Source organism: Pseudoliparis swirei, chromosome 16 (assembly GCF_029220125.1).
Source record: "Pseudoliparis swirei isolate HS2019 ecotype Mariana Trench chromosome 16, NWPU_hadal_v1, whole genome shotgun sequence".
NCBI lineage: Eukaryota > Metazoa > Chordata > Actinopteri > Perciformes > Liparidae > Pseudoliparis > Pseudoliparis swirei.
In genome coordinates this window covers 19,434,794-19,461,978 of record NC_079403.1, presented here as the reverse complement: position 1 = coordinate 19,461,978, position 27,185 = coordinate 19,434,794, and the positions used below count along the sequence as shown (strand labels likewise).

Here is a 27,185-nt window from a genome sequence, read left to right as displayed (position 1 = left end):
AATGTGCCCGCAGACTGAGAACGTAGGCCTCTGACAGAATGTTCCCGTTAGTTTTTTGTGAGTGTGCTCTGTGTGACTCGCCTGTAGCTGCAGGACTCACCCACACAGTTCATTCCACAAGGGTGCTGATGATAGTACATCATTGTCTCTGTGATGCGCATCTTCTCTTGATGTAGGCAGCTCAGGTATTATTTTAGAGATCAAAAATGGATGGCAAAAGAATGTCACACAGTTCAACACTAAAAAAATAAAATGGTCCACTTCTGTGTGATGTGTCTTTGCAAAACAACTTCACCTCTCCATTGCCGATCTCCTGGTGTGTCTTTGACCCCTCTGTGGACCAGTCGTGTCCACATCTCACAGAGCACCATGGAATGTCTTCATGGAGAGTTTGATGTGGAGCCAGGGAATGGAGGTGATCGCTGTGACTACCTGAAGGAGAGAGGCATCGAGACCTTCCTAGTGGTTGTTCCCAAAGGACCTGTGGGGAAGAGTGGAATCAATGGTGTCGTGAGTCAAACCTGCCACACATATTTAAATGATGGTCTTATATTCAGCCAGATGATACACAGGGAAGATACACTGTTACATGTATAATCCAATTTGAATAGCTCTTGTTACCTAAAGCTAAATGTTAAAATAATTTCAAAATAAAAGATACTGTTTGTACAGTGTTAAAAATACATGGATATGTTGCAAATGTAAAAAGGAAGAAAGAGAAGTTAGTCAACTTTTCCCAGTAATCACTCAGCACTTCTTGTTTGCTTGTTTCACATTTAGAAGCTGTCTGTTACCTCTTCAAATGGAAACTCCCCGCTGTTGATCAACACCACAGAGTGTAACGGCAATGTGAACACAGCCTGCCCCACACCAGAGGAACCAGAAGATCTTGATACGAAGGTAACCAAGAAACCACTAAGATTACAAGTAGAACATGTTCTGTAGCACGAGTCTCACTGGTGACACCCTGATGATATAGAGCCATTCTAAGAGCCTGGTCATAACAGCATGTACAGGACTGTCTCAGAAAATTAGAATATTGTGATAAAGTTCTTTATTTTCTGTAATGCAATAAAAAAATTATTAAATATTAAAAGAATAAAAGGCTTGCAATATTTCAGTTGATTTGTAATGAATCCAGAATGCATGACATTTTTGTTTTTTTAATTGCATTACAGAAAATAAAGAACTTTATCACAATATTCTAATTTTCTGAGACAGTCCTGTATAAGAGGGAAATGACCAAAATCTAATATTTTCAGTGCTTTACTATGACATTTGCTGAACACATTGATTATATGATCTTGTGTTCAATGTTGATATTTTGTCCTTAGGCAAGCACAAAAGAAAAGCAGGTGGAGTGTCTAAAAGGAAGTTCATCCTTGCTCAGTGTGAATGTGCTGAGCAAATGTCTTGGCAGTCATTTTTATTTGATTGTATTATTTATTATGTAATGGGGAAATCTGGACTTGATATAGCATTTGGGACTGTGTCCACATCGTCACTAGCTTCTTTTTTTCCCAATGTATGTGGACGCCGAGAAAAGACAAAAGATGCAGCACCCAGCGTCTTCTTTTTAAGCGGAGTGCAAAAAATCTGAACTTTTCCAAAAAGTTTTGGGGCCAAAAAACGAATTCAATTCTTTCGATGACTTTATTAGAATACAAATACAGTTCTATCTGCAAAAAATAACTAATATTTGGCAAAAAATAGCTTATTGGGGCTGCAATTAACCCGTCTTGCACTGATTATCTTTTCAAGATAATAACAATATGTTTGGTGCTCATGATGAAAAATAATGGAAAACGAATGGATAACCCAAATAGATAATACACAGATAATACAAAGCGAGTGATGCTAGTTTATCATGATGTGAGGTCCTGGTGAGGTATGTGTACAGATTGTAAAGCCCTCTGAGGCAAATTTGTAATTTGTGATATTGGGCTATACAAAATAAACTGAATTGAATCACACAGCAGTGGTAAGAATGCTGATTAGTTGTCAAGAGATTGTTGTCATAAAAAACATCAAACTCACCTTGGGGGAGCTTTTTTAATTGAAATGCTGAGAAAGCTGGGTAGCGCTTCAGCTTCAGCTTTTGGCCATTTCTTTGCCAGAAAAGGCGCAATGTGGACACCGGACCTTATGCTTCAACCTCAGGGGATCATAAATATCCACTGCAGATTTCCTAGAAATCCTGCATCCATGTTTCTCTATTGTAAAGCATGATGATGTTGATGTTCAGAGAGAATTCTTGCAGTAGAAGTGAGAGGACAGATCATCTGACTAACATATTGCTGAAATGGCATCAATATAGGAAGATATAGAAATGGATTATATGGGTGTTCTTCATTCACCGTTTATTCTTCTGGGACTTAAAGGTGGTAAATCCATCTTTCCCTAACCCTCGGAGAAGGCTTCGGCTGCGGGACCTGGCTGAAAGGGTTATTGATGCTCAGGAGAATGAACAAGAGCTCAACAAACTGCTCAATGAGGCCCTGCTGGAAAGAGAGACGGTCCAAGCGTAAGTGAACACCTGTACTGGTTGATGAACCATAAAGCACTACTTTATGTCATGTTGGTGGTTGGTTGCATTAGTGTTACTTCTTTTGGATCAGATTTTCATTTAATTTTTCTCTTGGTAATAGTTTTTCTATTGTGAATCACAAATAGGGAGAACTTATTCTGGTAAATTACTCGGAAATGGATAATGTAAAAAATCATACAAAACTCTTATATTATTGGAAAACAAGCCCAGGTAAATAAACTGCACTTTGATATAGATTTTTTACCTATAAAACACTTGCATGCAATGCGCTCACTGGGAAGTAACTTAGAGTTTATTGTCGTGCTCATGGACACTTAAAACATGTGGACAGGGAGAACAAGGGATTAATCACCACTCTACCTCCTGAGCCACAGCCCCCCAGATATGCCCCGTATGTGAACTGATTAGACAGATTAAGAATCTCACCAGACGATTGCCAGTTGTATACTTAATGGTTTTTGATACTTGGTGCTGGTGAAGAAACCTGAAATATGTTATGTCATATATCTTACAGATTTAATACAACTAGTTATCAAGCTCCTCTTTTATGGAACCAGCTTCCAATTTCAGTCCGGGAGGCAGACACAGTCACCTCGTTTAAGAGTAGACTTAAGACCTTCCTCTTTGACAGAGCTTATAGTTAGGGCTGAATCAGGTTTGCCCTGGTCCAGCCCCTTGATATGCTGCTATAGGCTTATAGCTGCCGGGGGACGTTTTAGGATGCACTGAGTACCTATCTCCTCTTTTTCTCTCCTTAAGGATGAATTTTCATCTCTCAATCACACGTTACTAACTCTGCTTTCTCCCGGAAGTCCTTTTGACTACGTCTCATGGGGTCATCGGGACCCTATGAGACGGCATAGATCCTATCTGCCTGATGGATCGTCTGGGTCGGGAATTCCTGCTCATGACTACGCCACTGTCCTGTTGAGACTCCGCCCTCCCCACCGCCATCTGCCTGATGGATCGTGGAGGTCTCCATCGTGGAATATGCCTACTATGAACTATTCATACACTCTGTCATATTCATTGAATGTATTTTAACTCTAAATCTGTCCTTCTGTACACATTACATCTATTGCATCTGTCCATCCTAGGAGAGGGATCCTCCTCTGTTGCTCTCCTCCAGGTTTCTTCCCTTTTTTTCCCCTGAAGGGTTATTTGGGAGTTTTTCCTGGTCCGACGTGAGGTTTTGGGGCAGGGATGTCTATGTGTACAGATTGTAAAGCACTCCGAGACAAATTTGTAATTTGTGAAATTGGGCTATACAAATAAACTGAATTGAATTGTCCATTTCTTATAATTTACTTTGAATGTGTCTTTAAGGTTAATTCATCAGTTGTTCCTATATTTGAAAGGGTTGATCACCTGTGTACATACTAACTGTGAAGGGAGAAAAGTGCTTGTTGACCGTTTAGAAGAGAGTGCTGTCTCTTTAAGAGAGGGGTGTGTGAAGGGCAGGTGCAGTAAGCAGGCTGAAGACAACACAACGTATGCTTTTTTTAACCGGGAACTTGATAAAAGTTGCAAAACAGAAGAACAACGAGTTTCAGAACAGTTCATTTTAAGGGTGCAACACTAAGGTCGCATTTTGTCGCTACCAGAAAAGTACAAAGTACAGTTTAATACCTACAAAGCAATGTAGAAGTTGCACACACTTTTAAACACATTTCTAAAGGTATTCATTTGACTAAATATCCATTCGAGACAGTATTTTGTTATTGACCACACTGTTGGCGCTACAGTGGAGGCAAGGCTTTCTGGAGTGTGCATAAACGTCACATCCTTTGGCAAAACCGTCTAACATAGAAATCAGTCCGCAGGCTGTTGTAGCCAACTAATATAGTTATTGGAAAGTTTGGGAAGACTCCCGAACGATTGATCCACCGACTGGCTTTTAACCGATCAACTGATTACATTTTAAATTCTTTTGAATTCCTACATTTGCAAATTTCTATTAATTTTTTTTTAAACAATTAATATTTGTGTATACATCAACTATATATTTGTTTCTCTTATTTTTGTACATTTGGATTCTGTTTACATTTATACATAATGATAACAAATGTTTGTGCCCATTGAAAAATATCTTTTGTTAAAAAAATCATTTGTATGTAGATAACGAAAGACATTTGTGAATAATTTTGTATTCAAATTAAGACCGATCTAATCCCATAAATACCAATATTTAATAAAATGGATGTCAATGCTAAGATTTTCTTTTGTCTTTTCAGCCTGAAGGGGAAACGCACCAACAAACTCTCCCTAAGGTTTGTGGATCCAGACCTGGAGACTCGTTACTCAGTGGAGAAGGAGAAACAGAGCGGGGCTGCCTTCTGCTGCTCCTGTGTGGTCCTGCTCTTCACTGCAGCTATGGAGGCACTCATAGACCCCTGGTCAGTTCACAGGGCCACGAGTTATTTCTCTTACTTTCTTTTTTTCACAATGTGGCCATGGACATTTTTTTAGACATACCTTGGCAAAATGACCCTATTTATATGAATATTTCCTTTGTGCAACTCAACCCACTGTGATATTGCTCCCTGCAGTATTGTTCTATTTCATCCTTCCTGACCGCCAGAGGCGGTGCTTAGCACTGGATATCTTCCGTCTTGCGCATAGCAGGTCGAGTATTAATAACGACAAAGTCACCCGTGACCTCGGATGACCCGCCCACCGGGTATAAGTTCCGGTGTCATCCCGAGATCAGTTCTTTTTCATCTTCTCGCAAACGCAGGAATTACTACGTTAGCATCAGCTAAAGCTGAAGTTTAACTGAAGCTCGTCGCGGGGAGCCTTGTGACCAAATGGTCGGAGTTGCGATCCGTCGCCCTCCAGAGGCTGCGACGAGCTCTCCTCTGAGGAGGAGGACGTTGCGTTTCTCTACGGCGGACCGTCGAGGCGGACCGGAGAACGCACGGGTCTTTCTCGGTCTTCACCAGAGCACCTTCACCGCGAAGCTTCAATCGGGTGAGATCGAATACAATTGTTGTCTATGACGGCATATCCCACAGGAGCAGAGCTCTCGTTCCTGCTAACTGTGTGCTAACGAGAGCGCGTCCGCTCGGTGTCGCCAGGCTGCTACACCGGCGCGACCGGCTCTCTGTAGCGATTGGGATAGCGTGTGTGTTGACTTTGGTAGCATTGCCGCCGTGCATAGCTAGCAGAGTGTGTCCACTCAGGCTAACGGAGCCTACGCTAAATCCGACAGCTACCTCCTGTTCCACAGGACCTCGGCCCAAGTAGCGGAGCGCTCTCGCGCAGGCTACTGTTGGGCGATTACAGCGGCTGGATGCCACACTGCTACACCGCGACCGGCTTCCAGTGAGCAGAGCGTCCCGCTCAGGCTCACCGGTGGGACGCTAAGGAGGCTATAAGTCAATACTGATGCATACGTGCACATGTACCTCCATGACATCGCCGCTGTTACAGCTAGCAGAGCGTCTCCACTCAGGCTAACTAATGCCACGCTAATGCTGACAGACCAGAGGAGTGAGGTGTGTCCTCACTCTCTCATTAGACATGCTGTTTTCTGACCCGTGCTCACGGGATCAGCGTCTACAGTAGCGCAGAGCTCTCGCTCAGGCTTACAGGGAGGACACCAGTAAGTACAGTGGTCATACTAGTGGAGAGGGTCCTCGAAGAGACCTGCCCTCTCACTACGACTGTTTTCACAGGACCTGCTCCCCCGTAGCACAGGCTTTCGCCCAGGCTACTCGTGGGATGCTTGTAATTGAAGCTACTGTATTGAAGAGGTGTCCTCGCTCTAGACGGATTGTCTCCGTCCTGCTCGACAGGACCTGGGCCACAGTAGCGGAGTGCTACTGCTGCGACCCTTGCTGCCACAGCTACCGTACTAGTGAGGCCAGTGGTGGCTCTACCCTCACTAGACGGGCTGTTTCCGTCCTGCTCCACAGGACCCGGGCCACAGTAGCGGAGTGCTACTGCTGCGATCCTAGCTGCTACAGCTACCGGACTAGCGAGGCCAGCGTCCGCGCTCTACCCTCGCTAGACGGGCTGTCTCCGTCCTGTTCTACAGGACCTGGGCCACATTAGCGGAGTGCTACTGCTGCGACCCTAGCTGCTACAGCTACCGTACTAGTGAGGCCAGTGGTGGCTGATACCCTCACTAGACGGGCTGTCTCCGTCCTGCTCCACAGGACCTGGGCCACAGTAGCGGAGTGCTACTGCTGCGACCCCCAGCAGCTACAGCTACCGTACGGGTGAGGGCAGCGTTGCGCTCTCCCCTCACTAGACGGGCTGTCTCTGTCCTGCTCTACAGGTCCTGCGCTGCAGTAGCGGAGTGCGCTCGCTCTGGCTACTGCTAGGACCCCAACAGACAGGTCAGGTCAGCTCCAGGCCAGCCGACCAGTTGCAAGCGCCGGCTAGGAGCCGCAGGGGCTCCCCTAGCAGTTCAATCGGGCATGCTAGCTTATAGAGCAGGTCTGCTGACCGCAGAACTAGCTCAGATAAGTCGCCACCCTAGTGCAGGGAGGACTGAAGCATCAGATCCACCCACGGCTGATCCATTCCCAAGGGAGGACATCCCAGTGGCAGTGTCCACCAATCTCCTTACTGGAGGATGGGGACAAGCGGCCCACCCACGCTTCTGGGCCTGGTTCCCATTCCTCAGGCCATAGCCCCTTGTAGGGGGCAGTCGACGGCCCAATCGGGTTCGTCATTCGCAGGGCACAGGAACTGCTGGATATACAGCAGCCGGAACCCCACGCACGCTAGTGCATTCTTCAGGGGCATTCCCTGCCCTGCCACCTTTTCAGTCTCCCCTCCAGAGACTGAGGGGGTACCATCTTACGACAGATCACCGAACCCCGGCGTCCATGCAGGACATGGTCAAATGTGGCCTTCGTCCCATGCCATCCATTGAGCTGACTATCGCATCCATCGGTTTTTTCCCCAAGGGGACTCCGAGGCCGGATGACCGGTGCCCTCGGGCCCAGTCGGTTCTCAGGTGACCATTTTACCGTGCTTACTACACGGCAACTCCCCCTCCTATGTCATACTTGACTACAGCCTCAGTGATGCTTCGCTGCAGGCATTTGCACTTACGTCAAGAGAACCTGGGCGCCTAATGCTCTCCAGGGTTCAGACCAGCTGTTTGGCCGGCGCAGGCACCCTTGTCGGAGGCATGTAGGAACAACCTCCCTACTGTCCCAGTGAAATCAGGGGACCTGCTCTACAGGCGCAGCAGCGCACGGTGCAAGCCGGTTAGACCAGGCAGCAGTTATCTGGTCTTCGCAGGACCGTGTCCACACCCCCAGACTCGGGCGCCACGTCTTGACTTTCTCATGCTGAGCACAGCAGACATCCTTCGTGTGGTCTCCAGAGGAGATCGGCTCACGTCTGTCGACTTAAGGGAGGCCTTTTGTCAGGTTCCTAGAATGCTTCACAGACGGTTGCTCTGTTTCGCTTTCCAAAGCCGTTATTCCCAGGCTTCTTCCATATGGACTTCCCCAGGAGTTTTTACAAAGGCGTTACTGCCGCCCTGCAATCACCAGGGCGTGAGGAAACTGCCATCCTGGACGATCTGGCTGATATGTGCGCCATACCCATTTAGGGCCACACAGTGCATTACTTGCACTCTCTCTCACGCCGCCCGGTTGGGCCTTCGTGAACAAACAACTGTCTGAGCCATTCTCAGAGCATAACCTTCATTGGTGTAGCTCTAGATGCAGCCACTAAGCGGGCCTGGCCGTCACTCAGACAGGTGGACAGCATCCTCTGCAGCCTTCCCCTCTCTGAGGGGGCAGATGGCTGTCTTTTATCCTCTCTTCTTGCCTATCGGGTAAATTGGCAGCTGCATCAGCTGTCTTACATTCTTTTCTCACGCTGCCCGGTTGGGCCTTCGTGAACATAAAGAGCTTTCTGAGCCATTCTCGGAGCATAACCTTCATTGGTATAGCTCTAGATGCAGCCAGTAAGCGGGCCTGCCCGTCACTCAAGCAGGTGGACGGCATCCTCCGCAGCCTTCCCCTCTCTGAGGGGGCAGGCAGTGGTCTTTTATCCTTTTTTCCTTGCCTATCGGGCAAATGCTTGGGCTGCTGTCGCTGCGCCCTTCGCATGGAGGGCCTAACAGCCTTCGCCAGGGGCCACAGGCACAAGATGGGTGTCACAGTGGTGCCCTCGGCTCTATCCCCGTAGAGGGTGAGAGCATACCCGTCAGAGGGTATCCCCAGGGAAGGGGTCCGCCCCACCGGGAGGTCGCCACAGCAGACTCCCGCCTCTCAAGGTGGGGCGCAGTCTGGCGGTACAGGACTTCCAGAGGACAGTCTATTCGCGACACTTGGGTCTGGAGCCACAGGCCATGCACCTAGCTCTCAAACAGTTCCTGCCATACTTGGGAGGGAATATGTACTTGTTGGGCGAGACATCGCCTCAACCACGTGTTGGCTTGAACCTCCAGGGGTCTCTAGGGCTGCAGAGCTGCTACGGAGCTCCCGTGCCCTTCTGACTTTTCTTACTCCGGTAACCCTTCACCTGACCAATTGTCGGGCGAGGTATCGACCAGGAGAACGGAACCAGGGCGTTCCCCACATTTCCGCTGATCTTGCCAACTACTCGGGGTCTTCAACAGGGCCACCGAATTTTTCTGGTGGCCCCCTTGCGTCCAGCCAGGACTTGGTTCCCCTGGCTGCACAGACTTCGCTGTGAGACGCCACGGTGCCTCGCTGACATGCGGGACCCTAGCACAGCTAGATGGTGGGACCTGCCATCCCAATCCCGGCCGTGCCCAACAAAGGGCTTGGCCGCAGGAGAGCAGAAGCAGCTGAACAGAATCAGTCCAAAGGACTATTCTAAATGCCAGAGTGCCATCCGTCTACAAGACATGTGCAGACCGAAGCCGCTTCCCGACCGGCGGACGGAGGGACCCAGTACGGTGCCTCGTGCCTACGGTACTCACGCCTCCGTCATCCCTTCTAGTTAAGGGCATGTCTGCCTCTATCCTGAGGGCCTACATAGCTGCCATTTCATGGCAGCATGCTAAAGCCGACAATGATGCGGAACAGCCACAAGCTGGTGTCCCTCTTCATAAGGAGGGCCTCAGTGACTATCCCCTGAGCCCCCCCCCCCCCCCCCGAGGGCTCCTCCAGGGGACTCGCCCGTGGTACTGGACACCCTATGCTCGCCTCCCTTCGAACCCTTGGCAGAGGCAGAGCTGTGGTTGCTGTCGGCAAAGACCTTTCATCCTTGCCATAACTGCGGCAGAGTAAGTAGGCAAGCTACACGCCCTGTCGGTCAATGAGCCTTGTCTGAGGGGAACTCAGATGGCTCGGGTGTCACACTGCGGCCTAAAGCAGTGGCTTCCCCCAAAGGTGCTGGCACGCTCGGGTCTCAACCAGCCTGTCCAGCCTGCACAGCTTGACCACCATAACTAGTCAGTTAGGGTGGATCTAAGAAGGGCTATGCCATTGCAAAACAGTGCCTGTTCCACTAGATAGTGGAGGCCATTGCCTGTGCATAGGTGGTGAACGTCCGTGCTCTGCCATCCAGAGCAGGGTGTTGTTCTACCAACAGCGTTCCCACATCACGGGCGACCCTGAGAGGTATGCCCGTAGGGAATATAGGTGCATATGTATGCAACAGCCTCAGGGGCATCATTGCGCACATTCACCAGAGACTACAGAGTGAACGGGAACACCCTCCATGCATTGCAGGTGGTTCTCCGTCCAGATCCTCTGCTTGAGTCATATGAGGTAGTTTCCTTGGGATTCCTCGTGACTCTGTTGATATAAGTCATCCAGTGCTAAGCACCGCCTCTGGCGGTCAGGAAGGATGAAATAGAACGCAAGTTACGTATGTAACTATGGTTCTATGAATCCTGGATGACCGCCAGAGTTCTTGGTCACTCGTAATCTCGTGAGTTCGCGAGAAGATTCCGTAGAACTGATCTCGGGATGACACCGGAACTTATACCCGGTGGGCGGGTCATCCGAGGTCACGGGTGACTTTGTCGTTATTAATACTCGACCTGCTATGCGCAAGACGGAAGATATCCAGTGCTAAGCACCGCCTCTGGCGGTCATCCAGGATTCATAGAACCATAGTTACATACGTAACTTGCGTTCTCCGTCCATCTGCATGCAGACTTGAACAATGAATGTCAATTATATTGTTGACAACTACAATGATATTCTTGTAAGGTTTGTCTGTGTGTTCATGTGTTATTTGACAGGCTGATTGCAAACTACATCACCTTTGCAGTGGGAGAAATCTTGCTGCTTATCCTGACAATTTGCTCTCTGGCTGCCATCTTCCCTCGAGTGAGTTACAACCTATCTTCACTTTTATGTTTTGTGTTTTGTCATGTTTTCTCTGCCTGGTAGTACCAGTTATCAGGCAGCAACACCGTCTCCAGATATGGTGACTGCCAAGTGTGTCAGGTTAGTCTGACCAAAGCCCCAAAACCAGATGAGTGTGTATTTGATGCTGGGTTTCTTCTTGAGGGCCAGGAAACATGGCTGCTACTCTGCTACTGGAAAGACTGTGCTCTGCAATGTTTTTTAGAAAATAGTTTAACATAGTGTAATGTTTCAGGAAATATAAATTCACTTCCTTTTTAATTGAGGAAATCTGTGTCAATGTGATATAGATAAACAAAAATAAGCCCGCAAAAAAGTGTGGTTTTCGGACGAAGTTACATTTCGGAACTATTTCTTGAAGGACAACAGTCCAGTTCCGTGTGCAGTTTCCTGAAGTATTGTGGTCCCACTGAGGTTGTAAGATTTCCAGAGACCAACACCTGAGGTCATGGACCATATCTGGAAGCCTGTGCTTCTTATCAAAACTCCACATCTGATTCCTAAAGAGAATTTTTTTTGCACCTTTCGCAAAACGTCAAACTATCCCTCTAAAATCCTTTTCCTAAAATCTAGATATTGCAAGACTGTTGTGGACATACAAACACTGATAGTAGAAATTGTGTTACCCTTTGATGACAGCCCAAGATAGTTTCATAGTTTCCGCTAAACATGTGGTGTGTTGTGTTTGGAGCAGTACTTTTCATCTCGCCTTGTCATGGAAATTCAGATATATTGATATCCAGCCGGCAGGTCAGTATTGATTGCTGCTGTCAGTTCAGGTCGGTCAGCAACATGCACACAGGCAGTCAATCACTGAGGAAATAATGCTCTGGGCTCTTCAGAATGTATCAATATAACATCTAATATCACAATGCCATGAGCCCACAATACCTTTTCCATCTGAGTCCATTTACAATAGCTCTGGTAAATCAATGTGATCATCTTCACTTTCCACTGTTCCCAGCCACACAGCTTTGTCACAGCAGATATTCCATATATATGTCATCAACAACAAATGTACAGGGTGAATACTACTTAAGAATGATTGCATTCCATTCCCATGTCCAGGGCTCTGGTATGCTGGAGGCTACTTGGATATACAAAAGAACTAGGGACATTTATGTTAAAGAAATAATGTTGTTTAATTCTCCCCAAAATGTTGACGTTGTTTTGTTTTGGATCATGAGCTGGAATCATGGGTCCGTGCACAAAGTATAATTAATTTGCCATTGTTCATGTTGTATAATGAACAATGTCTGTTTTGGGTATTGTCTAATCTCATTGATCTACTTGTGTTTATGTAAATGTTTCCTGCCATGTGTGAGTTTGTTCTCCGATGTACGATGCTGCCTGAATGTGATTAATTGTTGCATTGAATAAACACGTGCAATGCAATTCAGCCCCCCAAAACATCAGCTTCATAAGCTCCAAGGATAAACATTTTAGTTGGATTTCAAGATGTAATCCAGTTTAAGTGTGCAAGTTTTTCAGGATCAACACACTTCTTACTCCAAACCTTTTATTCACAAGAAAAGAACAACGGAAAATATATAGGTTGCAGGCATCTCATTTTTAGCCTACATTTGAAATTACTGTTATAAATTGCAGACATCAGACGAAGGCAGGGTTAACCCTGGACAGGTCGCCAGTCCATCCAGGGCACATATAGAGACAGACAACCATTCACGCTCACATTCACACCTATGGGCAATTTAGAGATCAATTAACCTGACTGCATATCTTTTGACTGTGCCTCCAGATTAGATCAGCTGTAGCTAATTAATTTCAATTCCATAGTGGCTAAAATTAAAAGTTAATGTTAATGTGCTCTCTGCAGCTGCCGTCTGTATTCAATCTAATGATTATTTCTGAGTGTCACTCTGTAACACCACTGTACGACCGCCAGTGGGCTCCAGTGCTTCAACAGGGACAATAAGAGTGGGGAGTCCTCTTTGTCGAAATTATCATCTGATTACATCATGTGAATTTCCCAGTTAAACTTTGATTCACATCATATTTTAATATGATCAACTTCATTGTTCTGAAACGGAACCTTCAGTATTCTGAGTAGTAGCACATGAAATATAATGCTTTTTGAACATTATGCTGCTTAAATTATGTTCAGGTTGTAGGTACAGGCTTTAAACATTGTTGAAAAACTGCAGTGGTTCTGCCTTAGCAAACACAAAGTGAATCAACTTCTTTGAGTGAGAAAGTAAACCTAATGATATTTCATTAGAGATTTCTTTGGGTTTAGATTTGTGGATTTAATACTGGATTTTATTTTGATGAAAATACTTTAGAACTGTTTACATTCTTATGTATCATGTAATTATGATACAGTGAGTGAAATTATTTAGTTTATAGGCTTTAGTGAACTGCGAACATTTTTTGCTGTTACTTTCCTGATTGGAACATTGTGTGTCAGGTATTTCCCCAGAAGCTGGTGTCTTTCTCCACCTGGATCGACCACACCCGCTGGGCTCGTAACACCTGGGCTATGGCAGCCATCTTAATACTCACCATGGCCGACATCGTGGACATGGTGAGCAGCTCTCTACTGTGTCTTCCACCCGCAAAAGACAACCTGTGTGCATGAAGGTTTTTTTCCCAACTTTATTAAAGAGCTTGTTTATTTTTTATTGCATTACTTACTGATTTCACTTAAGATTGTGTCATGCTTTCATGATTCAGTCCATCCTTGTCAGCATACAGCAAAAAAAAAACATTTGGTCCAGTAGTGGGTCAAATTATTATATTAAATGAAAATGTACAAAGGTAATGTTATTCCAAAAGTTGTAATGAAAGGAAAGAAACTACAGAATACAGCCTTGAAGGTCCAAGTTAAGCTTTAACTGCACTTTAAGAACTAATGAAAGCACTTGCAACAAGGAAGGGATCATTTCATTGTTCAACATTACAACTAGCATTATATTGGTTGGGTTATTTTGAAGGGATTATTTTGAAAAAAATAAAGTTGAAATCGGAGAGGAGATATTTTACTTCTGAGTGTGAGGAGGAGCATAGGAAATCTGTGCAAGCAATAACATACCGAAGTGCAACCAAACAGTCGAAGCAGAAATCCCAGCACAAGCACGGCTATTTTAATGTGAGGACAGAGTTTTGATGGAAATCCTTATAGAATCTTAAACAAAATCAAAGTCATGCAAAATATAGGAAAAAAGCTTTTCATGGGGTGATTCATAGTCATTCCATATGCAAGTTTGCACTGAACTTTCTGAATGTTGCTGCTGAAGGGCAGCCGAGCATAGATCATAAAGTGCAGTTTTGAAAATGATAGTGATATATAATATCACTGAATAATAGTCCTGAGCTCATAACATTTCTCTCTCCACTGTCTCTAGCTGAGTTGTCTGCCTCAAGTCCCTGACTCAGGCAGCACCACAGTGGCCCCGCCCTCCTCGTCTTCCTCCTCCTGGTCTGACCCTGACTGTTGTCTGGACAACCCCAAATATTACAGCTACATTGCTGTGCTGGCACTGATGGCCACCACCATGCTGGTTCAGGTCAGTCACATGGTCAAGCTCACACTGATGCTGCTCATCACAGTGGCCACCGGCATTGTTAACATCTACAGCTGGAGGGACATCTTCGACCGCTATGACATGGCCCGCTTTCAGGACTACAGGTGAGGCAAAAAGAAGGCAGTATCATCTGTTTAATAAAGCAGATGTCTTTATACCTCTTCTAGCACTTTCAGCCCTAACTCAATGACATTGTAAATGAAAACTTAATCAACTGAAGAAGCAAACCGGGGTGTGGGCACAAGTGTTTGAGCTAAGACGTAGTTTCATGTCATGATGTGCTCTAACTCACATAGGCTCTTCTACTAGACTCTATGGGTAATACTCTCCTTCTAACACCAGCACAATGCTATCTGCTATCTTTTCTTTGTCTTCGCCACTTCAGGGGAAAAAATAATAAAAAATACTTCTTCTTCAGTAGCGGTGACATCCCTTTAGACTGTTCGACATAATGCGTTGCAGTGATGAGGTGAGCAGGACCTCAAGATCAATGACATTAAGATCCCCCCGCTGCATCTGACAACGCTGTGTCTCTCTGTCTTCTGTCAGCTGTCTGTTCAGAAAGTATGAAGCTTCTGTAATGACATCTATTGCTTTTGTCCATCTGGGGAGAGGGATCCTCCTCTGTTGCTCTCCGAAAGGTTTCTTCCCTTTTTTTCCCGTAAAAGTTTTTTTTCTATTTTTTGGGAGTTTTTCCTGATCCGATGTGAGGCCCTGGGACAGGGATGTCATATATTTGCAGTTTATGAAGCCCTCTGAGGCAAATTTGTAATTTGTGATAATGGGCTCCATAAAATAAACTGAATTGAATTGAATTCTACCAACGTTGTTTGACAGAAGCGACAACCTCATCGTCACGGCTAAGTCAAGAGAATACACTGGCCCCGTTGACCTTACACCTAACCAGGTTGATGTTCACGATCATCTGGAAGAGGAGCAGCTACCTTAACATGCGGTGTATGTGGGGTTGTGCTCGTCGCGTCCAGGCTGCGGGCCGGTCTGTCTGAACACAGGCCTGCTTCAGACAGGTTGCAAACTGTGACGGGGTACAATGGATGACGGCGTTGACTGCCAAGGCAGCTACTCATCCGGTTTGCTGCTGGGGCAATTATGGAACCTGCCTTGGTGTTTGAGGCCTCGAGATCCTTTCTGAAGACGTTGTCATTCAAGACAACTTTGCTACCTCAGCTAAGTGATTGTGTGATAGAATAACAAGTTATTTAGGTTTATAGAAATTGATACTTTCTTTTCTTTCTTCCACTCCATGAGGGGGACATGAAGGTCAAATTAAATCTGCTTTGTCCAGTTTGTGTCTTGGCATGTTATGTTAAACACACGGTCCCCATCAGACAGACTGAACAGCTGTTTGTATACTGCAGGGATGGTGTAACTGGTAAAGCCCTATCCAAAAAAACGCCTTGCCTTTGTGAATGCATCTACCAAACCAGGTTGGAAGAGACTCACTCCAGTCTGCCGCAATCTACACAAAGCATGGCAATGTCGGTGACCATGTTCAGCAGGGTCAAGTATGGCAGCGGTTTGGTTGACACCCTGTCAATTGACGTGGTTCTACCTCTTGGACATGTTAGGCTCATTTTTTAAGGGTGGGGAGGGGGGGTCAGTTGTGTTGGACCTGGAATATGTGTTTATGGTTGGAGAGTATTCCCTTAGAGTCCAGTCTTGCTCCGCCTTTGTTTCTAGAACTAGGGTTACAATATTGTGTGCTTTGTACGAATAACTTCACAATTACAGGGTGTTGGGGGAGGGGGGGTTTGAACGCTACCTAAAAACAGCATAAATTGTCAATATGCCAATGTTCTTCTTTGCAGGTCATACCTGGTGCCCTCCAAGTTCACAATGACAATTATGATCTTTATTATGATGGTCAGCTTCTATTATTTCTCCCGACATGTAAGTAAATATCTTCTGTGTTCAATGTGCTTCAACACTACTTCAGCACCACACACATGTTTAAACATAATATGGGCAAGCAGTCAATTGCACTGCATGCACAATATTATATTTGTTTGTATCTGTCATTTTCTTCGAAATTAGCAAATACATTTTTGTCGTAATTTTTTGGAATTACCGTTGTCTTGTTAGTTTATTGATCACCTAATTCATGTACTGGTTGATGCTAATGTCAGTCCCTTGATGCCTTCAGGTAGAGAAGCTTGCCCGCACCTTGTTTCTTTGGAAGATTGAGGTCCATGAGCAGAAGGAGAAAGTGTATGAGATGAGACGCTGGAATGAAGCACTGGTGACCAACATGCTGCCTGAACATGTGGCTCGGCACTTCCTGGGCTCTAAGAAAAGGGATGAGGTGAGATCCCGACCATGTTGGCCCTTGTTTCAGTGTGCGCGTGTTATTACCTTTGCATTGAAAATGCGGAAGGTTATATTTTGATCGCCGTGTATTTATTTATTTATTTATTTGCGTGTTACTCGCATAACTAAAAAAGTATTAAACCGAATCGCATGAAATTTGGTGGGATGATTGGTTATTATCTGGGGACCATTTGATTAGATTTTGGGATCGATCGGGTCAAAGGTCAAGGTCATGAAAAGGTCAAAATCTTCTTTTTACCATAGCGCGGTCAATTTGTATCCAATTGGCATGCAACTAATGCCAAAATGTTTATAATCCAATGCCCAATCTTGTGATATGCGAAGGTATGCGCTCTACCGAGTGCCCGTTCTAGTTTCATCTGTTACACTCCTAAAATGTCAGGATATCTTTTCGCTGTATTCTTGTCACAACATCTGTACACATGACCTTCATTGCTTCTGTCCATCCGGGGAGAGGGTTCCTCCTCTGTTGCTCTCCTAAAGGTGTCTTCCTTTTTTTCTATTTTTTGGGAATTTTTCCTAGTTTTTCCATCCGATGTGAGGTCCCCGGACAGGGATGTCGTATGTGTACAGATTGTAAAGCCATTTAAGGCCAATTTGAAATTTGTGATATTGGGCTATATGTAATAAACTAAATTGAATTGAATAGTTGTATCTTACAAAATCATATTTGTATTCATAGTTTGATTATTTTCTTCCACAAACCTCCTGATGTCTTTCTCTCCACATTGTTAATGTGACCTACAGGAGTTGTACAGCCAGTCCTACGATGAGATTGGAGTCATGTTTGCCTCAATTCCCAACTTCTCTGACTTCTACACAGAGGAGAGCATCAATAACGGAGGAATTGAGTGCTTACGGTTCCTCAATGAGATCATCTCCGACTTTGACAGTGTAAGCTGCTTCCCTCATTCTGCTTCTGTTTTTTTTTAACGAGCATTGGTGTCTGGAGACACACAGCATGAGACCGTAATAACACCCAGCATGAGACATTTAATAGGCATTCATAAATAAAAGTTGTAACTTGTTGCTAGCTTAAGTATCGGCATATTCCATTCACTCCGCTGAGAATCAGGAATTACTCTTGACCGAAAGAACCGTAGCATTTTTTGAAGTTGTACTTTCACCCTCAGTCCGTTTAAACCTGCCCTTTCATCCGTTTCCATGTCAGCTGCTGGATGAGACTAGGTTCCGCTGCATCACAAAAATCAAGACCATCGGCAGCACCTACATGGCAGCATCCGGTGTCACTTCAGATGTCAGCAATGGTTACACCTGCATGAAGGTCAGACTGGTCACATGTCTTCTCCAGGGATGAGTGTGTGTCTCTCTGACTGACAACAGCAACAGTGAAAATTCCCTCTGAAAGTAGAAATCAATAACCTATGCTGATTTTTTAATTTGAATCAAATGTGGTGATATATCTGAATACTATGGACATCATACAGTACGGAGTCTTGGCCTTTTTTTGTGTTTCACAAATAATCATCTCAGTTGTGCTAAAATACTAATAGTTTTTTCCAATCATTAAACGGAGGGTTTGTTTGACAGAAGGAGGAGCAGTCTGACAGAGAGCGCTGGCAGCACCTGGCAGACCTGGCAGACTTTGCTCTGGCCATGAAGGTCTCACTCATGAACATCAACTACCAGTCATTCAACAACTTCATGCTACGCATCGGTATGTGTTAACCCCTTCACACTACACATTTTTTTCTGTCCTCTGTGTTATTAATCTACTATAGATTCCCAAATAAATACCCGGTAAACAAGCTTTTATTGTAAACTTGCAGGTCTATATTATTACGAGGATGGAATTAGTGCTGTGGAAAAAGTCAATATACTGAATGTCTCAAGGCAACATGTAAACATGGATGAAATGTTGAGTTTGTATTGACAGCAAACTAAAATGGGCAGATCAGAAAACATCGACGCACATTACTTAAATATGATGGACAAACCAAGGATAGTGTTAGTCGTGATTCTCCCATAACAGTGTGAATCTTACATGTGCATCGTGTCATATCTCTCTCCTCCAGGTCTGAATAAGGGCGGAGTGTTAGCTGGAGTAATTGGTGCCCAAAAACCCCACTACGATATCTGGGGGAACACTGTGAATGTGGCTAGTCGCATGGAGTCCACAGGGGTCATGGGAAACATTCAGGTACACCACTGAGTTTTAATGCAGATTTTCTGGATTACTTAATAACAGTGTTTATACAACTTTCAAAATGAGTACTGTTTAGAGTAGTTTTAAAGCTTTGTGGATGAAGCACGTTTTAAATCCAGATTTAGTTAACCTGGTTTATGTGCTTTTGAAGAGACTTTTTTTGTGTGTCTGTGTATCTTTACATATAATGACTAGCGGAGGTGTTCACCTCAAGCACACGTTCGGTGCTAATGCAGCTATTTGAAAATGGAAATTCAGAAATCATTGTTAAGCAATGGTAAGGCAATATGAACACATGTGAACATTTATTAAATCAAAACGACTTAAAATTCCCCCCAAAATAATCGTTTGCTCTGACCACATCCTGTAAACAAACATTAAATTCAGCACAACTAAGAAGCCATAATTGACTCTGCTGAGCCCAACATTGACATATTTACAGTGCATGACAAATAAAAAAGCCACATACATTACAGAACAGCATCGTACAAACACAGTACATTGAAAATAAAACATTTTAATGTATAGCATGTGGAACATTATAAGCACAAACATGTTGGATATATAGATTCCACAGTGTTCCTTTTTTTAATAAAATGAATGACCAAATTCAACTTTTTCTTTTTATCATTTATGGCATGATAAATGTGTAATACTGCACAAAAGACATTTATTAGGTATTTCTTCTAGCCATGACTATGCTGTTTCCATAGAGCTGAAGGTGTGCGCTGTCAAGTGAGTGCTGTCAGTTGATTAGTCCCTGGACTGCTTATACAAGATGGTCAACAGGTCCTGCTTTGCATATCCCATACCTCAGGGTACATTACACACAGGGCTTGCCTTTCTCTACATGTGGATGATACTGATGTTCACTACAATGACCCACACACACACACACACACACACACACACACAGGAGAAAAGGTTAAAGTCAAGTGGCCAGCTGATCACAAGCTGCTCACGAGGACCCTTTTAAAGGCTTGTGGTAAGTTACAAAGAAATACAGAGTAGCAGAATGAATAAATGAACTTTCGTGCTTCATGCTCGTTTGTTTTCACACTATCCTTCCATCAGTATGAAAAGAAATGAAAACATAATTTTTATTTCAACCACAATATAAATGCATATCTTTTTTTTTAAGAAGACCTTCCTTTGATCTGCATGAACAGAGTTCATGAATGTGTGTGTGTGTGTGTGTGTGTGTTTTGCCCCCAGGTGGTGGAGGACTGCTACAACATCCTGAAGGAGTACAGCTTCCGCTTTGTGAGGAGGGGCCCCATCTTTGTGAAGGGAAAAGGGGAACTGCTCACTTATTTTCTGAAGGGAAGAGACAAACAAGGCTCATTTATCAATGGCTCCTCTGTCACTCTGCCACACCAGGTGGTGGACAGCTAAGGACCACACACACACACTTCCCAGTGATCACCTCTAGGTTTTGATGATTGCCGGACAGAGTTTTTGGAAAAGTAATTTGCCTAAAATTGCTAACAACTGAAATTAACTGAATGTTTACAAGTCAAATTAAAATACCACTGGCACACTTTATACAAACCTGTGACAACACACACACTCACACACACACACACACACACACACACACACACGTGTTCACTTTCTGTGGAAAGATATATGTACCAGTCAAGGTTGTATTTAATATTGAATGCCATGTTCAAGATGAACCACGGAACTCAAAACATGAATGTTGTATAAATGAAGGAATTTACAGAAAAGATAAGAAACTGGGAGGAACACCAGGCATCTAGACACACACACACACACCAAACAATATAAGATTGCATCTATATCTAAAATAAATTTTAAGAGGATGGAATTCCATTTGTCAGTATGGAGTCTCCTGTGACACAACAAAAGTGATATGAAACAGATTCTCCACCACACTGATGGTGTCTATGATATATGAGAGATGGGCTCTGACACGCACAGTGGCCTCGGCTGCAGGTCCATCCTAAAAGATGGATCAGTTTCAGCAGCTACTTATTAGACCAATGGCGTTGTGGTTCTGTGGTACACACCTCAGCTATCAAAATTCACTTTATTCAATTCAAGTGTATTCACATGTCATCTTGCTCATGGAACAGATTGAATTTTTATGAGTTATTGGAATGAAAATTGTGTTTTGAATTCAACCTTTCAGCATGAGGATGACAAATTCAAACTCACGTCATTTCATTTAAATACAATGATGGTCTTTATCTCTTTCTATAAACTGATTAAAACTAGACAGTAATCACAGACACATACACACACAGAGCCTTTTTTGCAAACACGTCAGTTTTGATGCCATTTCCTCAGCACATTCACACTCTGTGGCTTTTGGATGCCCGGCCTAAATTTTGGACTGCTGCCCATTTACAGAATACTTCCATGTATGGAAACCTGACAAACTGTTCTGAGCTCAGATTTCCTGTCTTTGATGAGGAAGAGGATGTGGAAATAGACCAATGAGAGGACAGAGTGTGACGATACAGACTGATCTGCCACCTGTTGCTGCCAATGTGTGGTTGTGTATAATAGTGTATGCGCATAGTGTATTTTTCCACAGTCAAAGTATTGTCTCAGTACTGTGCTCTCCTTTCTGCTACCGCAGCACTAGCTTCTGGGTGTTTCTGTACCTCGGAGTGTTGGACATGAAGGAGAACATGTGTGTGTACTGTGTGTTTTAGGTGAAGGACAGGTGATGGTGTTCAGAAGGTAGCACACATGGAAGAAATATTTTTCACACTGATTGTGAATTGATGGAAGTGCCTATGACAGCTGTGATCATCATGTTTTCATGTAGTTAAACCATTGCATGGCTTTTTACAGCCAGGGGAAATTCTCCGAATCCATTTCACAAAGCTGGGAAAGGACTATTCCTGTTTATTTCAACTTGCTCTGGTCATCATTTGCATCGTTTATTGTGCAGTTGATAGCTGAAATATGCAGACACGATGACATTGCCAAAAATGGGTCCCACGGGTCAAGAAACACCAGCAGTCAGACAGGTTGGAAACACTCCAACAGTTTAGTCAACTATATTTGAAGAGAAAAATAAGGCAAACTGTAAAAGGATTTATTCATTAAATTGTTCCTTGGATTTCAGGTGTCTCACTTTCAAATTAAACTTCATATGAAATGGTATAGATTAGCTGTTTAAAGTGTTCGTATGCAACCTGTGTGAATGTCGGACTGCTTGTGTTTCTTGGTCCATTAGACCTATTTCAGTGATATCACTGTAACATATAATCTCAGCAATTAACGAGGAGAGGGATGTTTGAAAAGCCAAAAAGGTCACAAGCTGTCATGAACTGGAATTGTCCTGTTACTGCATGATAGTCATGTGGAAAGAGAAGGATGAAATCAGAGAGTAAATGTAATTATGTAAAATGACGACGGCAACGAAAAGTTCTAATACATGAAATTGAACTCGTAGCCTTCCCCATTGTTTGCATACAATTTGGATCAACTCCATTTCCACCTGGTTTACAAAATAATGTGCCGTAATTCCTATGTTGACATGGTATTAAAATGCAAACTACACCTGGATAATGATATCTGATTATGAGGCTTTTGCATTTACACCTGGAATGAATAGACATTCAGGTTTTCTCAACTCTGCCTGCACTGTGATCGGATCTCAACACACAACTTATTTTCCAGCTTTGCTTTTACACTGCTGTCTAACCACCATGCTATTAAGTTATGGTGTCAGCGATTGCCATCCAAGTAAGATGACCTTTCAAGCTATACAGGCCTGTTTGAACTTTGCTACAATCTGATACAAATGCGAGTCAGACCACCTCCAGAAGGGAATGTACATGTGGATTCCCTGATACAGATTAGGTATCCAGATACAGATCTCTTGCCAGGTGGAAATGGTGTCTCACTCATCTCGTGCAGTCTGGCCTGAAGTTGGCTATCATCTGTGTGTCTTGTTAGTCTGCTTGCTTGTATACAGGGCCAAAATAGACATGGACGTTTCCCGCGGACATGCACAGGGTCCTGCATATGCAATGTTTTCACAGTTGCCCTTGTGGCTGAGGAAATCGCACAGACCTGTGCAGGTGAAAGAATTTACATCACTTCACCATGTATGGTTATGTGGACACAGAGAGTCACATTTACTCTGAGGAGGATACGTCTTCCTAAAGCTTTAGGAGGTTTCACCACGTGAGTCATCTTGGGCCCTCTACCATGCAAGGTGACACTTAAATCAACTTGGTAAAAACTAAACTAAAATAGACCTAATTTTGGACCAATTGGCAAGCAAAGCGTGTGTTTTGGTAGAGATGAGCCAGTCGGCTCTCATGCAGGGGTTCTCTTGGTCACAAAAAAATAATGTAATTGTGATTACATACACAATGTGATTGCATTTAGGGACCGTCATGACATTACTCCCCCGAAGGTTTTTATTTGGGATGACAGTAGTGACATGCAGGAGAATGGGCTCAACCACCTGGCAGGAAGCAGATGTACTGTCTCTGTGTTTAGAGGGAAAGTAAATGTATACTACTGATTGTAAAGCTCATTAATGTCTATGGGATGGGATGAAAGTGCAATAGTTTCTTCGATAAATCTGTCACGCTCCTCTCTCAAGGAAAGGTTTAATCATTCCTTCCCCTTTAATTCACATTTTTATAATGTAATGTACAAGTTCTGTTCTATTTAAAGTGAAAACGTGAAAGGACTGAATGTGTCCTAGTTGCACATAGAGTTTAGACAGTGTTTATTGGTCAGATTTATTTATTGGAAATGACAGGAACATTGTTTTTTTTCTTACATAGATGTGAAAGTGCCAATGATAAAGGAAAGGCTTTAAATGAACCACAGCCGTTTCCGGATTTGTATTGTAAACGAATCTCAGGCTTGGGAACAACATTGTAATAATGTGTCATAATTCCAGATTTCTTTGAGCTAAACAACAACACAACACTGATTATATCAGGGCCAGCTGATATCATCAAAACAACAAACCGAATCGTGTGGTTTTAGTTTCCGTTCAGCTTTTGTCAGAATTTGATAAAGAACTGTGATTATTGATTTCAATTAGATAAACTGTAGACCCCATATCTGGTTTAAAGAGGAACGAATCTTTCATCCAGTGTACCCTCTTTCATTTCAGTTATCATCATGAGGTGAGTTAATTTTAAAAAATCCCAAAAGACATGCCTCAGTGTAATGATTGCATCGGTACTTCAACTACAGTACCTTGATTCTGGAAGAGCTCATCAGCTCTACAATGTCTCAATGTTTCCGCAGAGAAGCTGACAAGGGTATCAACTAATGAATCAGTCTAACATTGTCAAGAGCCTCATCGTCACAGCTGCTGCATTTCTTTAATTTGGTCTCTCTTTTAAGTGATGTTTATTTGCGCATGATTAGTGAAATATATTTAGAGGCTGGATCCAGGAAGCAGGGGCAAGGACCCAAGAACAGCTTCAGACACAGCAAGGTCCAATGGACCCTATGAGATGGGAACTCATGGGCAAGAACAGCTGATGTGGTGACGTCATCAATTAAGCTGCTGTTCCAATCGCAGAAAGACCGTCCTCCCGTCCTCTCGTTCTTCGGAGTCTGGACTCCCAAGACCAAACTCCCAAGTCCAGACTCCAAAAGAACACAAGTCTGTACTCTGTGGACTTGGAATTGAAAAACGGCTAAAGACTCCGGGGAGGAAGTAAAGTTAGTAATGTGCAATGGAGAGATGTAAATTCATACATAAGGAGAGAAAGAAGAGATAGGAGCTCAGTGTATCCTAACACATCCCCCAGCAGCGTATAGGAGCATATCTAAGGGCTGGACCAGAGCAAACCCGAGCCATCCAATTAGCGCTATTAAAGAAGAAAGTCTTAAGTCTACTTTGTGGTGGCTGTCTGCCTCCCGGACTAAAAGTGGAAGCTGGTTCCATAAAATCGGGGTTTGATAACTGAAGGCTTTGGCTCCCATCCTACTTTTTAGGACTCTAGGAACCACAAGTAGCCCCACATTAAGTGAGCAATGCATCCATGTATCCATATATGTATAGATAAATAACAATACACAAATATGAGGTATCTTAACACTACAAGTAATATATCAGAAAGTAGTAGAAGTGGTCATAATAATGTACAGTGGGTACAAATCTGAAAGTGAAAGAGAAGTAAACAGTAGATCAATGGAATCTAAGTTATATGAGAAATCAAATCATTTATTCTAGTTAAAGGGAAAACAAGCCTTCACTGACAAAGAAGCTCAATTCAGTTTCAAAATAGAACTCAACATTGTATTTTCATGGAATTAATTCAACAAAAGCTGTCATTTTATGCAGGAAATACTTCATTAAAGGGGCACCCTGATTCCCCGCGCTCAATAATTCACAATCAAATAAACTAATTTGAATTATGTGAGGAATATTCAATACTCACCTGATGCTGAAGCTGTCTGAACACATTGGGCTCTCACCTGGCGCTGAAACTGTAGAAAGCACCCTACTTCATCTGAATGGTGCACATTGTAATTGTAATCTTTAAAAGTAATAGGCCTATTTGTTAACAGGCGAGGATTTGTACTCACAATAGATGTAATCGATGTAGCCCTTTTTGAGAAACTGATAAATGAAATTTGTGAAATTGGGCTATACAAATAAACTGAATTGAATTGAATTGAATTTGGCCTCAAAAGAAAAGCTATGTCAATTTAAGTCTACAGGGTTGAGTGAGTAGGTGGGCTTCTTACAATACTTTTGACCCTGCAACACAGAGTAATGAGGAGCAGTCTAATATATGGAGCAGAAGGACCCTGGACTACGCAAGTGTTCCACTGGATCTGCCAGGGTTGAGGTTGGAGGTATAGCCTCCACTTGTTACAGGCATGTGATCCAGCACTGTAATGCAGATAGGTGAGGCCCCCGGAGCTGACCCTAAGTGGGCCCCTTCCTGCAACACAGGGCAAGTACATTTTAGGATTTTTCATAGTGAGGATACTTATCATTTCAAATGCACCAAACGCACACCATAATAATAGACTACTTCAGTACACAAATGATGGAGTTAATTGTATTGAGTACATTTTAAACTGTTAAGGATTTTTTAAACCTTTCATATATCATATTATGTCACACCATCATCTGATCCTGCAAGCGCTGTGACTGTGGAAGGATTGGATTGTTGAAATAAAAGCTTAGGTCAACGTAACAAAATGACCTGAACCTATTCGTCAAGAACACGTCCATAGGGAATGTCCACTGAGAATTTAGTCATGTTTAATTCTCATCTTCATATCAAATGAATCATTCACAGTTAAATATATCCTTTCCTGTATAATTATTACTGCATGAGCAATGAACACATGAAGAAGCAATTATGGTGTGAGTGATTGGGCCCAAGGTGGGCATGCGTAAGGTTTCTATACTAGTGGTATAATGGGCTGACTTCGAAATACACAAATTAATCACAATATCAGTGGGCAATTGGGTTAGTAATTTGAAGAACTTACATTGAATTTCAAGTCAATGGACTGGGACATTCAAGATGTTAAATTAAAAACAGAGAACAGCGCCCCTAACGACGACGCAGCCCATGCGCAGCACGCGCAAAAAGACGTGAAGGAATTTCCGCTGACGTCAGTGCGTATGTCTCGAACAGGGCTGCAGCTGTCTGAGAGCAACAATAACAAGCTCTAACTACACACCGCGGTTTTAACAGAACCTGACAGCTCAGAATTCCACGGAATTTTTTCAAAATGCTACTGTGAAAATAAACCGTGGTCTCCGTTTCTACCTCGCGCGAGTCGAAATCCGGGTTAGACCTATAGACGCCACCGCCGCCGCGAAACGAACACGGAGAGGAGCAGGGCAGTTCGGGGCTGCATCTGGGTCAGTGGGCCTCTCGGCAGTTCTAGTGGTTTAGTTCTCCCCCGTGGTGTCTCGTCGTGCCGGCCATCTGTTAAATAAACACCGTGTCGCCTGCATACACCGTGTAACATGCAGGCTAACGGGGCAGGACAGGACCGAGATTCAGAACAATACTGCCGAAACGGTGCGCAGAACAGCGAGTCGTCCTCCACCGGAGGAGCTCACTCTAACGGACTCCAGTCAGTCCCCAACAATGGAAACACTGTCAGCAACAACAACAACGGAGTGTCAGCTCAGCCTCCGTCCAACAACACGGCGGCTGAGGCCAACTGTGGCGTGAAGAAGAAGCGTTTGTCCCAGTCTGAGGAAGATGTCATCCGGCTGATAGGACAACATTTACAGGACCTTGGTCTCAAGTAAGTGAGCC

The 27,185-nt window shown here is 43.9% G+C and overlaps 2 protein-coding genes across 3 annotated transcripts in view; both read left to right on the top strand.

Annotated features, from left to right (window-relative positions):
* The window catches only part of adcy3a (adenylate cyclase 3a), a 53,522-nt gene extending 29,771 nt beyond the window's left edge, over positions 1–23,751 (top strand). Inside the window, exons 10-23 of the mRNA XM_056434442.1 lie at positions 345–510; positions 781–900; positions 2,382–2,524; positions 4,783–4,944; positions 10,740–10,827; positions 13,295–13,411; positions 14,232–14,515; positions 16,241–16,322; positions 16,576–16,734; positions 17,508–17,654; positions 17,932–18,045; positions 18,312–18,438; positions 18,797–18,921; positions 20,143–23,751. Coding sequence (XP_056290417.1) covers positions 345–510; positions 781–900; positions 2,382–2,524; positions 4,783–4,944; positions 10,740–10,827; positions 13,295–13,411; positions 14,232–14,515; positions 16,241–16,322; positions 16,576–16,734; positions 17,508–17,654; positions 17,932–18,045; positions 18,312–18,438; positions 18,797–18,921; positions 20,143–20,322 — 2,014 coding nt within the window. The 3' untranslated portion in view covers positions 20,323–23,751. The remainder of the gene's footprint in view (positions 1–344; positions 511–780; positions 901–2,381; positions 2,525–4,782; positions 4,945–10,739; positions 10,828–13,294; positions 13,412–14,231; positions 14,516–16,240; positions 16,323–16,575; positions 16,735–17,507; positions 17,655–17,931; positions 18,046–18,311; positions 18,439–18,796; positions 18,922–20,142) is intronic.
* Positions 23,752–24,178: 427 nt separating this feature from the next.
* Positions 24,179–27,185, top strand: part of wdr26a (WD repeat domain 26a) — a 29,668-nt gene continuing 26,661 nt past the window's right edge. The window contains exon 1 of one of the 2 annotated variants that reach the window (XM_056434443.1): positions 24,179–27,174. In XM_056434443.1, coding sequence (XP_056290418.1) covers positions 26,888–27,174 — 287 coding nt within the window. In that variant the 5' untranslated portion in view covers positions 24,179–26,887. The remainder of the gene's footprint in view (positions 27,175–27,185) is intronic. The other variant, XM_056434444.1, reaches the window with a different exon arrangement.